Source organism: Rhamphochromis longiceps, linkage group LG2 (assembly GCF_057381845.1).
Source record: "Rhamphochromis longiceps isolate RC_006_pf linkage group LG2, R_longiceps_female_GT1.1, whole genome shotgun sequence".
Classification (NCBI taxonomy): Eukaryota; Metazoa; Chordata; class Actinopteri; order Cichliformes; family Cichlidae; genus Rhamphochromis; species Rhamphochromis longiceps.
Window position 1 is genome coordinate 3977154 of NC_140558.1, and position 14759 is coordinate 3991912.

Consider the following 14759-nt stretch of genomic DNA (forward strand, 5'->3'; position numbering starts at 1 on the left):
CACTAATGTTGGGACTTACTACTGCCTTTTGGCCACATATGTGAAGAAATTATTTGGACAGATTTGCAAGCTACAAATCCATGATGTGAATTTCCAAGTGTTCTATTCAATTGCAATTTGATGAGATCATTTGAATACAGTGTATTCATTGCTCAAAAAACAGTTTACGATGATCTGAGATTCACGACAGGAGAAAATCGGTACATAGTGGTCAAAACAGCATCTACATTGTCAGCAACTCAGGTAGACTATGGGCTTTAAGTGATGCTTAGTTAGTCCTAAGGCCTTATAGTACCACCAACAGTCAGACGTTGCTGCCATGTAATGAGGGCAAAGAGGAACAAAGGGGAAGGCGTATATACTGCATGTCATGTGAATTTGTATTTTATGTTCTAAAACATTTTGCAGTTAAAATCACACTGTGGGTTATTCTAGATATGTATGTCTAGAGATGTTTATTGCATAAACACATGTTGATCACATTTTGTGTTTATCTAAACTTATTTTATGCATGTTTTTACAATGAACAAAACCTTACACAGACAGAAAAAAAAATCAAATACACCTGTTTCAATTTATTTGTTGATTTTCTTCACTGACCCAAATGCAGGAATCAGGAAGCAGAAATAACTGAAAACCCTTGTTAGAGTCCAACCGACAAGAAACAAAAACAACTGGGTAGGGCAGAAGCTAAACAAAACAAAAACTTGGACTCAAGAAAAAAAAAGAGACAAACACATATGAGGAATGAGGGACAAAGACAATTTTTACATAAGAGAACATTTTTGAAATGACTAATCAATGACGAGGACAAAGGAAGCAAAACTGAACCTAATGCACAAGTTTCAAGAGACTGCCAAAATAAAACAGAAAGTAACTAACAATAAGACCAGTCTAAGACATATGAACTTGACAGAACTAAACAAGGACCACAGAGACAGGACAATGGAGACCAGATAGGCACAAGGAGACAGAAAGACAAAGTAAATTACAAACAGACTAGAAACAGTGGCTATACTACATGGCAAATGAAAGCAACCTACTAGTATTACCAAAGAGCTAGGCCTAAACAAAAATCACAAAAAGCAAACCCCTCCAAAAACTCAAACACTGGGTCAGACGGAAATGACCAGGAATATAGGGGGGTCATTAGTGAGATCAACGCTCTCCAAATCAACGCCAGAAGACGAAGGAGATGGTAATGGACTTCAGGAGGAAGTCTATTACCATCACACCACTGGTGAACATCCAAGGAAAAGACATTGTGACAGTGAACTCTTACGACATTGTGACAGTGAACTCTTACAAGTACCTGGGTGTTCACCTCAACAATAAACTGGACTGGACTACAAATACAGATGTTCTGTATAAAAAGGGCCAGAGTCGACCCCATCCGCCGAGGAGACTGAGGTCCTTCAGAAACTGCAGGACTATGCTAAGGACATTCTGTGACACTGTGGTAGCATCCACCTTTTTCTATGCAGTGGCCTCCTGGGTGAGCGGATGGTGTTAGGTGTGATAGCTGACATAAAAACAGCTAGTGCTGTCATGGGAATGTGAAGGCTGAGGTGAATCAACCACAGCAACTATTAACCCTTTAAAGCCGGTCGGAGCGGGCACGCTCCGTTTTGCGTAACTATTTTTAAATCCCCGTAGAACCAGAACCGCGTAAGCTAGCGCAATAATTTTTTTTGCATATAAAACCGGAGGAGTTATACTTACATCTTATGCCATCATCTTGTCCTAGGTCACGGTTTCCTTCCACATATAGCTTTGCAAATATTGCATAAAAAGCGCTTGCGGGAACAAAAACATGATATTCCAGAAACACGCTTTGCCGATCCGATCAGCTGTTCGTAACACTTCCTACGTTGAAACAGACATCAAAATAAATTTTCTGTTGTTGTAAACTATTTTTTGCAACTTTTTTGTATTTAAAGTTTTGAGAGATAAACCTCTTAAATTTCTCCAAGTAGAAATATGTGTAAAAAACAAAAAAACAAAAACGATTTTCAATTTTTTTGTAGTTCATTGCACTTTTTTGCAATTTATGTAGTTACTATAGACTTAATGCATACATATTATTAAAATATGGGCTATAACAGTTGTATTGATGTATAGCAACTTGAAATGCTCGCAAAAATGGCACTACAGCATGTAAAAATATAATATAAGCTCTGGCGGCCTTGGTTCTATGGTAGGTCTTAAAGGGTTAATTTGAAGTAATTCACAATCAGTGTGATGAAATCATCATAATATACTACATCATACCACTCATTTAATAACTCATAATATTATACATAAATAATTAAGACAAACAAGCAGGAAACATCATGTTTTCAGTTTTTATATTAGTTTACTTTTAGATAAAGATTACTATAAACCAACCCACAGACACTCATAGATACACTTTTACATTTTTCATTTAACTTGAGAATAAACACTTTCTTCAGTTTCCAGTTCATTCTTCTTCTTTCCTCTTGTAGATGTAACTTTCCTTCCAGAGAAGTGTAGAGCAGCATAGTTTAGATCATGTCCACTTTCAGCCTATACAAAATAATAAAATTTTTTTTTACCTCATAGAATCCTTTTAATAAAGTAAAAAAAAAAAAAGATTTGGTCATAGTACTTACACTGTTGTCCACTGTTTGGCATAAATCACTTTGCCTTGCTTGTGAAGAGCTTTTCTCTATGTTACGGTGACAAAAATAGGAATATTATCTATTTTGTCTGATTTAGAATTTTAAATTAAAGGAGTATTTAGTTTTTCTCACATTAAAGGAAAACTTTAGTGCTCCTACAACAACACTTACTTTTAAATTGTTCGCATGATGCTCTTGGGCTTCGGCAACAGATCAAAATAATATTGACAATCACAGAAATGGCCAAGCAGGCTAATGCTATCACCAGTGCAGAAAATTCAGAACCTCTTCTTTGCTCTAGAAAACCAGAAACAATCAAGAGAAACAATTAGTAATTCTGACAATAATAAGGAATCCTATATCTCATGGTTTATTTTTATAAATAAAATCATACCTATTTGCAATTTAGTTCCTTTTCCAAACAATATCTTCCCACATGTGGCTACAGCACAATAGTAAGTCCCTTCTTCTGAGGAGCTAATACTTTTATTGAACTGATAAACACAACTCTGCTGAGTCGCAGAGCTAGTCCCACATTCATGATGTCTGTTTCCATCAGTGTAGATGATGCTAGGATGAGATGGATTTGATCCTTCTCTAAACCAGAACATACTGAGACCTCTGGAACATGTATTGTTATCAAAATTAGAGAGGAGTGAACAATGAAGAGTGACTGAGCCTCCTGGAGTTGCTATCTTCTTTTGAACAACAGAATAGTTCGATGTTTTCTGGGTGTTTCCTGTGTAATATAAATATATTAATAAATGTGATTATAAAATAAACTAAAAGACAAATAGTTTGAGTTTTCAAAAACGACCAAACGTATCTTACATGTAAATGTAATGTTTTCAAAACATGCTCATTCATAAATTATTTTCTGTAGTATTCAATTTTAGCTGCTGAAGCAAACTTTTATAGTAGAATCACATTATTACCTTTTACTAACAAATATGTCGCAGTCCATTTGGTATCTTGGAGCCATGCTGTGAATCCACAGTGATACATTCCCTCGTCCTCTTGTCTTGTCCTCAAAATGGTCAGGTTGGTCAGATTCTTGCCATACTTAACATCCCATTTTGAGTTTTTGAACTCAGGTGCAAAGGCAGGTTCTGCAGAGTCCTTCACTGTCCAAATCCTTTGCAGAGAGTCTCCAGGACTCTGCTTGTACCAGTCGACTCTACGGCTGAACTCGGTCTTAGGCAGGTCACACAGCAAAGTTGCAGGTTCACCGAGTTGAACTGTAGTTACTGGAATAAGTGTGTCTAATTTAAAACAAAACAAAATCTAAACCATTACGTCACAATAATACAGGAAACCACCATGCTAACAGCATACATGTATGGAAAAAACATCCAGAATATAAAAACACTTACATGCTTGATGAATAGCAAGCAGTGCGACCCATATCACAATCATCTTGGCAACATTGCTTTTTAGGGAGCTTGTAGGTATTTCAGTCAGTGTAGGAGGTATTTTAGCACAAACCTTTTATGTCACATGTGTCAGATGAATCTGATTGGTTATCACAGAATATAGATTCAAGGGCACTTCCTGTCACATTGCTCTCTTCCAGGCTTCTGAGGGGTAAATCATCTCTTCCTTGTTCATTTGCACATTATTTCATTGATGAAGTAAATTTCTTTCCCAAAAAATGTTAGGCGCTCATTTATAGTTATTTTAGTTTCCCTATCCAATATTCATGTTCTGCTTTAATCTGTCAGCAAATTTTCCAAATGATTTTACTAGTCTTTTGTTCCCGCTACTGTCAATTTTCATTTAATAGTTGTTCTCATGACAATGACAATAAAGTTTCTGATTCTGATTCTGATTCTGATTCTGATTAAGTGTTTCTGAATTCATTTAATTGATTATTTCCACTTGCAAAGACAAAAAGAATAAAAAGAATAAAAAGGAAATACAAAAAAATCAAAGTTTGCTTTCACTTATAGATTACCATAGTTTTCATTTCCTGCGTGGGTAACTTTATTCAGCAAAACTAGGTTAAGTCATGACGTCAGCTCAAGTTGACAATTGTACAATAATAAAAACATCTTAGAAAGTTCGTTTTCTAGGTTTATCTGGGTTTAGGTGCTCTGCCTTACCTAAAAGTGAAAACACTTAGATAAATGTTGCATGCATTTATGTATACAGCCATTAGAAGTTCCTGAATTCTAAAACTTAACTTGGTCTTAACTACAGCTTGTACAAATTACTTAGTGCCATTTTCTGATGACAGATCGTTTATTGAATCTCAGAGCTTCTTAGTGGGCTAAACATATTTCCAGCAAGAGATATCCTGCTATTTGGTTTTCTTGCAATTCACTATGGAAGTGTGAAAACTGCAGTGGACAAAAAAAAAGTAGCATATTTATGGTTTATGGTTTACAAATCACAAAAAGATAAAATACTTCACATATTCTAATCATTGATTCGAGACTAGGGAGGAGACACAAACCCAGCCTAAGATGGTCACATGCTAGTTTACTCTTAGTCTACTCCCAATGCCGGAAAAATGGATGGGCTGCATCAAGAAGGGCACCTGGTGTTACAACGTTACCAAATAAAATAAAATGTGGACAAATTAACATAATTGACATAAAATGTCTCTTTTTCAGAAATTTCTGTAGAAGATACTAAAACAACAAGAACTTTTTATGTCATTTAGTTGTTTATCGATTAGCTAATTACTTCACAGTCACTGGTGTAGTGTGAAGGGCCATGATGGAGCAGAAGTTCACATTTTGCAAGGCTTTAGCATAGGCCAGATAGATGTCTGTGCTGTGTCGATGCTGGGGCCCTGGGCAAGATAGCGTACAGATGCAGAGACTCACTGGTCCTCACGTTGGGTGCTTTGTTTTTTACTTTTTCTACGTGTATATGTGTGGGTGTTTTTTATTACTATACATCGATTAGATTCTACTTACAGTCGTCAGGACCTTCTGAGTTTGGGATTACGCTGTGCAAGGAACATTACATCAGACTATCACCACTTCCACGGCATTCCGGAGGACATAACAAGAACTCCAGGGTCGCCATGGTTGGTTCTTCCCAAAGAGGAAAGCAAGGAGGCAAAAGTGTGGCTGCAGGGTTAGCCCGCTAGCACGGCTAAAGAAACAACCATTTAAGCTTACAAGTATCTTCCTCTCCAACGTCGGATCCATAAACAACAAAATAGATGAACTTAGATTACAGACTGCAGTCAACAAGTGTGTGCGGTACAGCAGCATTGTACTACTCACAGAGACTTGGCTGCAGCCATAATTCCGTACTCGGCTATTGAGCTAGCAGGCCGCATGGTCCATGGTCACAACTAGAATGCTGCTGCAGGGCTGGGGGTGGTCTGCTTGTCTCCACCCTGGGGAAAAGGGTAACATCTCCTGGGTCTAGGTGCAATTTCTTCCTCTGGGGGTGAGGGTACCTGGATGTGGGGTATAGAGTGTGTTTGGGGAGTGTGACTGGGTGTACAATGTCCATTTGTGTCTGTCTTTACGTTTGGTGAGTGCTGAGTATTTGTATATGTGTGCACGAGCGTGGGAATGAACGTTTGTGTCTGTGTGTGCCTCTTTGTCTGTGTCTATATGTCAGGTCGGATCTCAGACTCCACCTCTCTGGGAACATCTCAGGCCCTCCAAAGTATAGAGGCCTATCCCCCCTCACCACACTTCCTGCCGGTGGCTGATGCCCTCAGGTGTCGGTGCATTGGTGGTTCTTGGTGCCAGGGGCTGGGCCCTCAGGTATGTACCGGCTCACTCCCGGTGGCTGCATGGTGGGGTCTGGCACCCGTGGCTCGGTCGGGCCTCTCCCGGGGTGTGGGGGGCCGTCAGGCCTTCGGCCTCTGGCTCGGTTCACTCTGGCACAGCTGGCTACCGGCAGAGCCCGCGGGCATGCCACTGCAGCCTCCTCTGACGTCTGCTCGGTGGCTGCTAGGTGACCCCTCGCCTGGAGCTCTCCTCAGCTCTTCCCAGGAGGGTGGTACGGATGCCCCTCCGATGGTCATCCTTGGGCTCTCGCACTCTGGGGACTCTGGACGTCAGGGTCCTGGATCTCCTCCATGCCTGCTTCATGCCCTGGGCTATGGGGCTATGGATCCCCACACGCTCTAGCAGATCATTACGTGGAGAAACCTTTTGAATACAAGCGCTCTGATCCACACAGGTGTACACAGACACAAACTACACCTTTGTTGGCTGCTACCTCAAAGCACATTGTGCGCTGTCGGTCCTGCGTGCTGCACAACAACATTCAATATTTAGTATTTACTGTTATTTACTGTTAGCTAGATTAATGTGATGGTGCTGTGTTTATTATGTTGCTCTCTCTTTTCTTTTTTTTTTCTCTCAACAGGTGATCTGGGAGATTTTTTTTCATTTTAAGGGTCCTTTCTCACTGTTCCCCTTCCCCTCTGTTTTACTGTTCCGTCATCTTTCTTTCTCCCTTTCCTATCCCCCAGCCATGTCTGTCCCGTCTGTAACAACTGAAAATAAAATAAAATAAACTATAACAACAAAGGTCGATCAAATGGACCAAAACAGCAAGGCCGTGATGATCCACTTGGCATAGTAAATCCATTGGGTATCTTTGTTAGCTTTCAGACATCAATTCTGATGGCTAAAAAACCAAACGGGACAGGCAAAAAAACCAGAAAAACATGTGAGCTGACATACTGCATCTCTGTATGTGTTAGGTGTGGCTGTGTGCAGGCAGGAATAGGACCCAAGGTGCAGACTCCGGAGACAGACGTGAACTCAAAAAGGCTTTAATTTGGTACTCAAAAATATAACATAACTGAAAAAACTCAAAACAAACTTAAACCAGAGGAATGACAGAACACACAGCTAAGAAAACGGTAGATCGCGACACAGACACTAAGAAACACAGGGCTTAAATACACAGAGGGAGCAATCAGGAAATGAGTAACAGAAGGGAAACACAGCTGGGGCAAATCAGAACTGACGAGACCAAAGAAGCGTAAACTGAACACACTGAGAAAAGACGGAGACCTTCAAAGTAAAACAGGAAACACATAACACAGACTGAACAAAGACACAGACTCACATGCAGGCACTACAGAGGGAACAGAGACGTGGGATCAGGGCAGACACAAACACTGACTGAACACGGGGATATAGGAACTTAAGATACACATAGACGCGAACTAGACAAGGGGATGCAGGTGATAGGGGAGACAGGGCAAGTAAAGAAGACAGAGACCTAAGCCATAAGACAGAACTCAAAGAAACCAAAAACTAGACAGTATAAATAATATCATAAACTCAAAAACCCTGGGTCGATGACCCAGGCATCCTAACAGTATGGGTCTCCAGCTGCACCACAGCACACAAAAAGGTGCTTCAGACTCAAGGACAGCTTTTACAACACGGCAATAGCCCTAAATCAATGCTAACACCTGACCTGTTTGGCTGCCTCCCTGGACTTTTTGGGGGCTAACAAGAATAACAATAATAATATTCATATTTATAACAAGGTACAATAATAATAATAATAATAATAATAATAATAATAATAATAATAATAATAATAATAATAATAATGTGCAACAATAACACTGTGCAATAAACATACACTTATTCTTCTTTTTATTACTTACTGTGTTGTGTTGTGTTGTGTTGTGTTGTGTAGTGTTGTATGTAGTCCTGACGTGGGACAGTTTTCCACGTTTGTACTATTGTACTGTGTATGACTGTGCAATGACAATGAAGTTATCTTATCTTTATGTTTGACACACAAGGCAGTCTTAAAATCTTAATTTCGTAACTTCTGGTTCTTATAACTTGAAACTTATTACCCATACAATAAAAACTCTCCATAGAACATACTATACAGGACACAGGATGTTACAAATGGGCCTTACAGGCTCAAACATATTGCCTGGTGGTTCGGGCATCCTTGTTAGATGCCCGAACCACCTCAACTGGCTCCTTTCGATGTAAAGGAGCAGCGGCTCTACTCTGAGCCCCTCCCAGATGGCCGAACTTCTCACTCTATCCCTAAGGGAGAGACCAGCCACCCTTCAGAGGAAGCCCATTTCTGCCGCTTGTATCCACAATCTCGTTTTTTCAGTCACTACCCACAGTTCGTGACCATAGGTGAGGGTAGGGACATAGATCTACCGGTAAGTTGAGAGCTTTGCATTTACACTCAGCTCTCTCTTCAGCACAACAGACCGGTACAGCGTCCGCATGATGGCAGCCGCAGCACCAATCCGTCTGTCCACTTCCGGCTCCCTTTTCCCATCACTCGTGAACAAGACCCAGAGACACTTAAACTCTTCCACTTGGGGCAAGAACTCGTCCCTGACCCGGAGTGGGCACTCCACCCTTTTCCGGCTAAGGACCATGGCCTCAGATGTGGAGGTGTTGATTCTCATTCCCACTGCTTCACATTTGGCTGTGAACCATTCCAAAGTGAGCTGGAGGCCATCACCTGCTAAAGCCAACAGAACCACATCATCCGTGAAAAGCAGAGATGAGACTCTGAGACCACGCAAGTGAAAGCCTTCCACCACTTCACTACGCCTAGAAATTTTGTCTATAAAAATTACGAATAGAATTGATGACAACGAACAGCCCTGGCGGATCCAATCACCCACCAGGAACGCGTCAGACTTATAGCTGACAACCTTCAGGACTGTCTCTGGCTTAAGGAATACAATTTGTTTTCATCCTGGCTTGTTTTTATTATTTAACTTTTTTGTGTAAAATAGTTAATTTAACAAGATTTAAGTGAGTAACTTTTTATTCATTTTAATGCAACACACAATGTGACTGAGATGTGTTCAAAATACAAAGCTTACAACTAAAAACATACAGGTTAAAGACAAAACCCCCACAAACATTAACATTTTGTGTTATTTTATTGTAAGTAAAGTACCTTTCGGGGTCAGCACATCAGATCATCTGCCTCCATCTCACTCTGTCCCTAGTATCCCACTGTGTGTCACTGGAAGATCTCCAATTTCCTACTTCTAAATGTGTCGAACCAGATGCTTATTTTGGATTACATTAGCTTGCTCTCCAGTAATAGTTTGAGGAGTCATTTTTGATCTGTGTATGTCCTCCAACATCCACATTAAACACATATGTAGAAAATAGGTAGAAAATTAAAAACCTCCTATAGAGATTGAAAATGTGACATTCTGGGGTAAAACCGCAAAGGATTCTGGGAACACGTGGCAAGCGGTACTAGCGCACGCAGGCTTTCACATGAAAACTATCACACAAAAAGAAACACAAAAAATGACAAGAAGCTGTTGTATTATTAACTGCAATAGCCGGTCGCATGACAGCCACGGGAAGCCGACGGGTAAAGAGATCGTTTTTTATCGGATTACGTCGTGGAAGAGAAATTGTTCAGGCCGTGTTTCCGATGCGACAAAAAGCTGACGGATGGCCTGGATTGCAGCCATTCGAAGACCAAATATAACATCTCAGAACACTCAAGCTCACATGTTAGTCTGCTCCAAGCATTTCCACAAAGGTAAGTCTTCTGTTGTAGTTGTTACGTAATTTATCATAACATAATAGTTGATGTAGGTTACAAATAAGTGTTCTATTGATTTGAATTGAATTCGTTGCGCTATGCTGCTTTGTTCACTGTGGCTTTGCGGGCTAATGTTTGTTGTGTTTTGTAGGAAAACCAGCCTACAAAAGGCTGGAATGCGATCCAGACTGGGGCCCCTCTATCAACCTGGGTCATACCGAGTTTAAAGCTGCTACCACAGCCAGATTTGATCGGTTAAAAGAGAAAGCGATATCAAAACAGCCACGAAACATCCCGCATATATGTGCCCAAGGGTTGTATTGAAGCAATCAAGTCATGAATAACTGTTTTCCAGTATGTTGTTTTGTTGTTGTTTTTTTGCATTGTTGATTTGTTTTACACCGAAGCAGCTAATAAAGCATAATGAAATACAATTTTGCGTCTTTCTTGTAAGATTCTATATTAGAATGCAACAATAATGCCAGTTATAAATAAGGACAATAAATTGAATGAATTATGAAACACTCATTTTATTTCTATTAGATCTGAAAATGTTGTGTAATACTACAACCTGAAATGACAAATAGATTGCGTTGGCCTGTACAGGAGATAAAGGAAAATAATTTAACAACAGCTGTGAAATGGAATACTCCAAATCACCAAAGTAAACGGGACCTGGGCTTGTTGCAGGGATCTGAAGTTAATAAACATCTTGTGAGTGTATGCATACTTTTTAAAAATGTAAAAAGTATCCAGATAATAAAGTTTATTTATGTACATTTATAACAAAAAAAGGGTAAAACTATATTCACATAAAAGATCTCATAATAGATGTTAATCCAGGGCAGGAGCCTTGACAGCAGCATAGATGCTGTCTTCCTCTGTTGGTTTTTTATGTCTTTCCGCTGATTTACTCACTTTTTTAAAAGTTGCTGTAGAATATACCAACGTATCCTCATCTGTCTGAGGAAGCAGAACATGTTAGAGATTAAAACATGCATATAACTAACAGCTTTTTATATATTTAATTACCTGTGGAATTTCCTGATCACCACCTGAAGTTCCATTTGTTTCCAGAGCAGCTGCAGTTGTAAAAAAAAAAAAAAAAGAGAGAAGGAAATAAAACAGTCAAATGAGCTAACTTTTGCCAAATATGGTTTGACAGATTGATATACAGTGTGTGTAATTTTGCTTACCATTAGAGTACACATGTGAATTCTTCTTTAGTTTTTTGATGGAATAGACTAGAAAGGCTACAACAATCACACTTATAGCCAGAGTAGAGATAAACAGGTAAAAAAATATGTTGTCCCTTTTTGATTTGCTCCTGTCGACTGCTGCCATGGAAAGAAAAGACGTAAATCATGGATATTAAAAATGATTACAAGTATTAAAAAGTTTGGGGGGTTTCGGGGGAAGTTGATTAGGTATTACAGAATCTTGGCTAAAAAAACTAAATATAATCAAATGCACAGATTTTCTATTTCTGGCATTATATTAAAATGTGATAGAATTACCTGCAGTATCCCCTTTTTTATCCCCAGAAAATGACTCTACACACGTGGCCACCGCACAGTAATATTTCTGAGAATCAAAAGAGCTGAAGTTTCTGAAGTAGCTGTAGAAACATGCCTTTGCTGAGAGTCCCTCGGGATTCTTTTCATATTCATCTTCACCATTAACACAACTATAATTTAAATCCAGGTGTGACTGATGTGATTTGGCACTTAAACAGAACATCTTCTTATCAGTGGGACAACTTTTATTCTGAAAGTCACGGAGGATCGAACACTGCAGTGTCACTGTGTGTGCCAGATGGACAGGATCAGATGGGAGAGCTGTAGTGAAAGCAGCTTCTGGTCCTGAGAAATGGAAACAAATAAAACAATGTAAAAAATTGCTTTTGATTTTTTTAAGATACCTTGCATCTGTCCATTACCAGCCATTTCATTTTGTACAAAATCACTCTTCTTCTACAAAAAACAAGTTTGTGTGTTTCCATCCGACCAGATGCCGTTTTCTGCACCACCTTTCCAATGTCCTTACACTTATCATGACACTGTGTTTATGTGCTAAAAGAGTCCTTGTAGTCCTTGTTACTAAAACCAAAACTGTACTCACTACATTTCAACTTTTTCCCTTAAAATGGTATTGGGATTGTTTTCTCCAAAAAGACGTTTAACTTGGATCTCAAATTTTGACTTCGCAAGGTGTCCATAATAATATTGGGTATTGGGTATACTCTGTCGTAGTGAACTCATACATACACACACATATAAAGAAATAAACTATCGAACTTTACACACACAATATGCAAACATGGATTTAGGAATAAAAATATCTTGTGATATTTTTTTGTCTACTTACCTTCAACTTTCAGGAATGTTCCTTTCAAAAATATTAAGTCTCGACTTAATGTTTTCACACAGAAGTAAACTCCTGTATCACTTTCCTGTACTTTTGTAATATATAAATCAAATATTCCATCCTCTGTAGCAGTTCTAATGCGCTGATCAACCCTCTGAGAGCTAAATGACCTTCCAAAGATTTTAGGAAAATTTCCAGAAACAAGCTTGATCCAAAATAAGGTTCCCATAGACCTGCGGGGGCATGTCAGCTTTATATTCGCTCCAACATGTGCAGTCTTTGTCTCAAAAATCTGCTCTTCTGAGCAATCTGAAATAAACCAAACAAAAAGTCAGCCCAGTCAGTCATTAGCAAGTAATGGAATCATCTACACTTCAAAAATATATCAGCAGCACAGGCCTTTAATTATACTTACACACAACACTGAGCATCAGCAAGTAAAATATAATCCTCATTTCTGATGTTCTTTCTTGATACTGCTGGGATGCAAACTTAATTAAATGATTTGTCTAAATATAATCATATCGAGTGGGAGGAAACAATTGCAGAGCACTCTGATTGGCTTCTTGTTAAGTTGTTTCACTGCATTACAGGAGTGGAAACAATGTCAAATGTGTTTCCAGCATAAGCACATGAAACAACACCAATTGTAAGACGCGTCATCTTATATTTGTGGGTTTCTCAACCTGAAACCTAGAGAAAGCAAGAAAGACAGATTGGTTTAGACTGTGCCAGCTGGAAGCATATGTGGAAGAAATGATATAGAACTTGACACACACCTCCAAATAAAATCCAATACAATCATGTAAGAGACAATATGATAAACATAAAGTACATTATGTATTACTGTTACTATGTCAACCACTGTTTATAGATTAAAAAGATCTCAAATTGAGATTCTAGGTGGATTTTACGCTTTATTATTCCATTCATATTTCCGTGATTTTAAGGAGCCTTCATGTTTTCCAGTCTACGTGTCACTGTTCAGCCAGATTTTTCAGATTTTCCATGCAGGTTTAAAAAGGGTCCTGTTTTGTTTGGCTGTGGAACTATGTTAAAATTGATACTGATGACTGAACTTAATCCACAGATCTGTTTGGTTAAGTTCAGTGATCTCTCTCTCCCTAGCCACCAGCTCTAGGGAACAGACAATCTAGAGATATCCAACGTGTCCAGCTTGTCCTGTGTCAAAGTTAAACAACTAAATTAAAATAAAATAAAATATAATTTTTTTAGACTTTTAGACTTTGACTTTGGCCATGGCAAACAATCCATTATGAAAGCATGCTACTTGACAGGCATGTTATGAAACTAATCATTAGGTTGTTGGTTCAGTGTTTTAACCCATCCATTTTCTTCCACTTATCCGGAAGTGTAAGTGCTTAGGTTTGGGGGGGAGCAACCTAAGTAGAGAGTCCCAGACCTGTCTATCCCTAGCCACCAGCTCTAGCTTGTCTGGGGGAACAGACAAGCTAGAGATCTCCAGCATGTCCAGCGTGTCCTGGGTCCGCCCTGGGCCTCCTCCTGGTGGGACATGTCCAGATACTTCACTCAGGAGGTGCCCGAGCTATCTGATGCCCAGGTTCGTTAGATAGCCGAACCACCTCCTTACTTTGATGTGGAGGCATAGCGGGTCTACTCTTACTGTGCATCGCTGGAAGCGGATGAGATAAGCATTTGCTGAACGCTGATTGGTTAACAAGTCATCCAGATTAAGGAAGAGAGCCACAGTTGAGTTCATAAAATATGAAAAACACAGACAATGTAAACTGCCTCCATCTGGGAACAGAGCTCTCTGCAAGCAGATAAACCATGCCTGGACTTTCAGCGAACACACTCGCACTGCTTAACTCCCAGCTTGTTATATGGGAATATTTGAAAATGATTTAAATGTACCAGACACATGTTCTGTTTTTTTCTTGTGCTAGGTTACTTTTGTGAAACTCAGCAAAATAAGTTAGTTAGTATATAGTTTATAGTGCCAGCATTAAAAGGAAAAATAAAAAATAAATTAGAATATGCAAATCTCCCAAACTGGTCAGGTGCCTTCATGGACTTCCTGTCAGGGCATCAAAGAACCAACATAAATGGACACCTTATCAGTATTTGGTGCCCTGGGTTAAAAAGATTTTTTTTGAAGAATGGATTTACAACTCTTAACACTCTATCCGGTCTTTAAGTCTGACATCATTAGCTGTGTCTGGGCCCAACTACGCTGGAGGTCAAACGATTACTGCGGCATCACTCAGA

General features: G+C 39.3%; 2 protein-coding genes across 2 annotated transcripts; both read right to left on the reverse strand.

The window, feature by feature from the left end:
* Positions 1-2421: 2421 nt before the first annotated feature.
* On the reverse strand, positions 2422-4058 carry LOC146676804 (uncharacterized). Its single transcript, XM_085380496.1, has 6 exons — positions 4016-4058; positions 3578-3904; positions 3037-3381; positions 2814-2939; positions 2634-2689; positions 2422-2547 (listed from the first exon to the last, which is right to left on the reverse strand). Exons 1-6 carry the CDS (start codon positions 4056-4058, stop codon positions 2422-2424), a joined length of 1023 nt encoding a protein of 340 aa, XP_085236622.1.
* A 6918-nt stretch (positions 4059-10976) lies between these two features.
* On the reverse strand, positions 10977-14137 carry LOC146676805 (uncharacterized). The gene is made up of 6 exons (XM_085383746.1): positions 14122-14137; positions 12510-12818; positions 11660-12004; positions 11339-11476; positions 11175-11242; positions 10977-11105 (listed from the first exon to the last, which is right to left on the reverse strand). The coding sequence occupies exons 1-6, from the start codon at positions 14135-14137 to the stop codon at positions 10977-10979; spliced, it is 1005 nt and encodes a 334-aa protein (XP_085239872.1).
* Between the last annotated feature and the right edge of the window lie 622 nt (positions 14138-14759).

Coding starts and splice junctions, on each gene's coding strand:
- LOC146676805 (XM_085383746.1), bottom strand. Junction 11,243..11,338: donor TTCACATGTGTACTCTAATG/GTAAGCAAAATT, acceptor TCTCTTTTTTTT/TTTTTTTTACAACTGCAGCT. Junction 11,106..11,174: donor GTGATCAGGAAATTCCACAG/GTAATTAAATAT, acceptor CTGCTTCCTCAG/ACAGATGAGGATACGTTGGT.
- LOC146676804 (XM_085380496.1), bottom strand. CDS start 4,058: ATGATTGTGATATGGGTCGCACTGCTTGCTATTCATCAAGCAT. Junction 2,940..3,036: donor AGGAACTAAATTGCAAATAG/GTATGATTTTAT, acceptor CTGGTTTTCTAG/AGCAAAGAAGAGGTTCTGAA. Junction 2,690..2,813: donor ATCATGCGAACAATTTAAAA/GTAAGTGTTGTT, acceptor ACCGTAACATAG/AGAAAAGCTCTTCACAAGCA.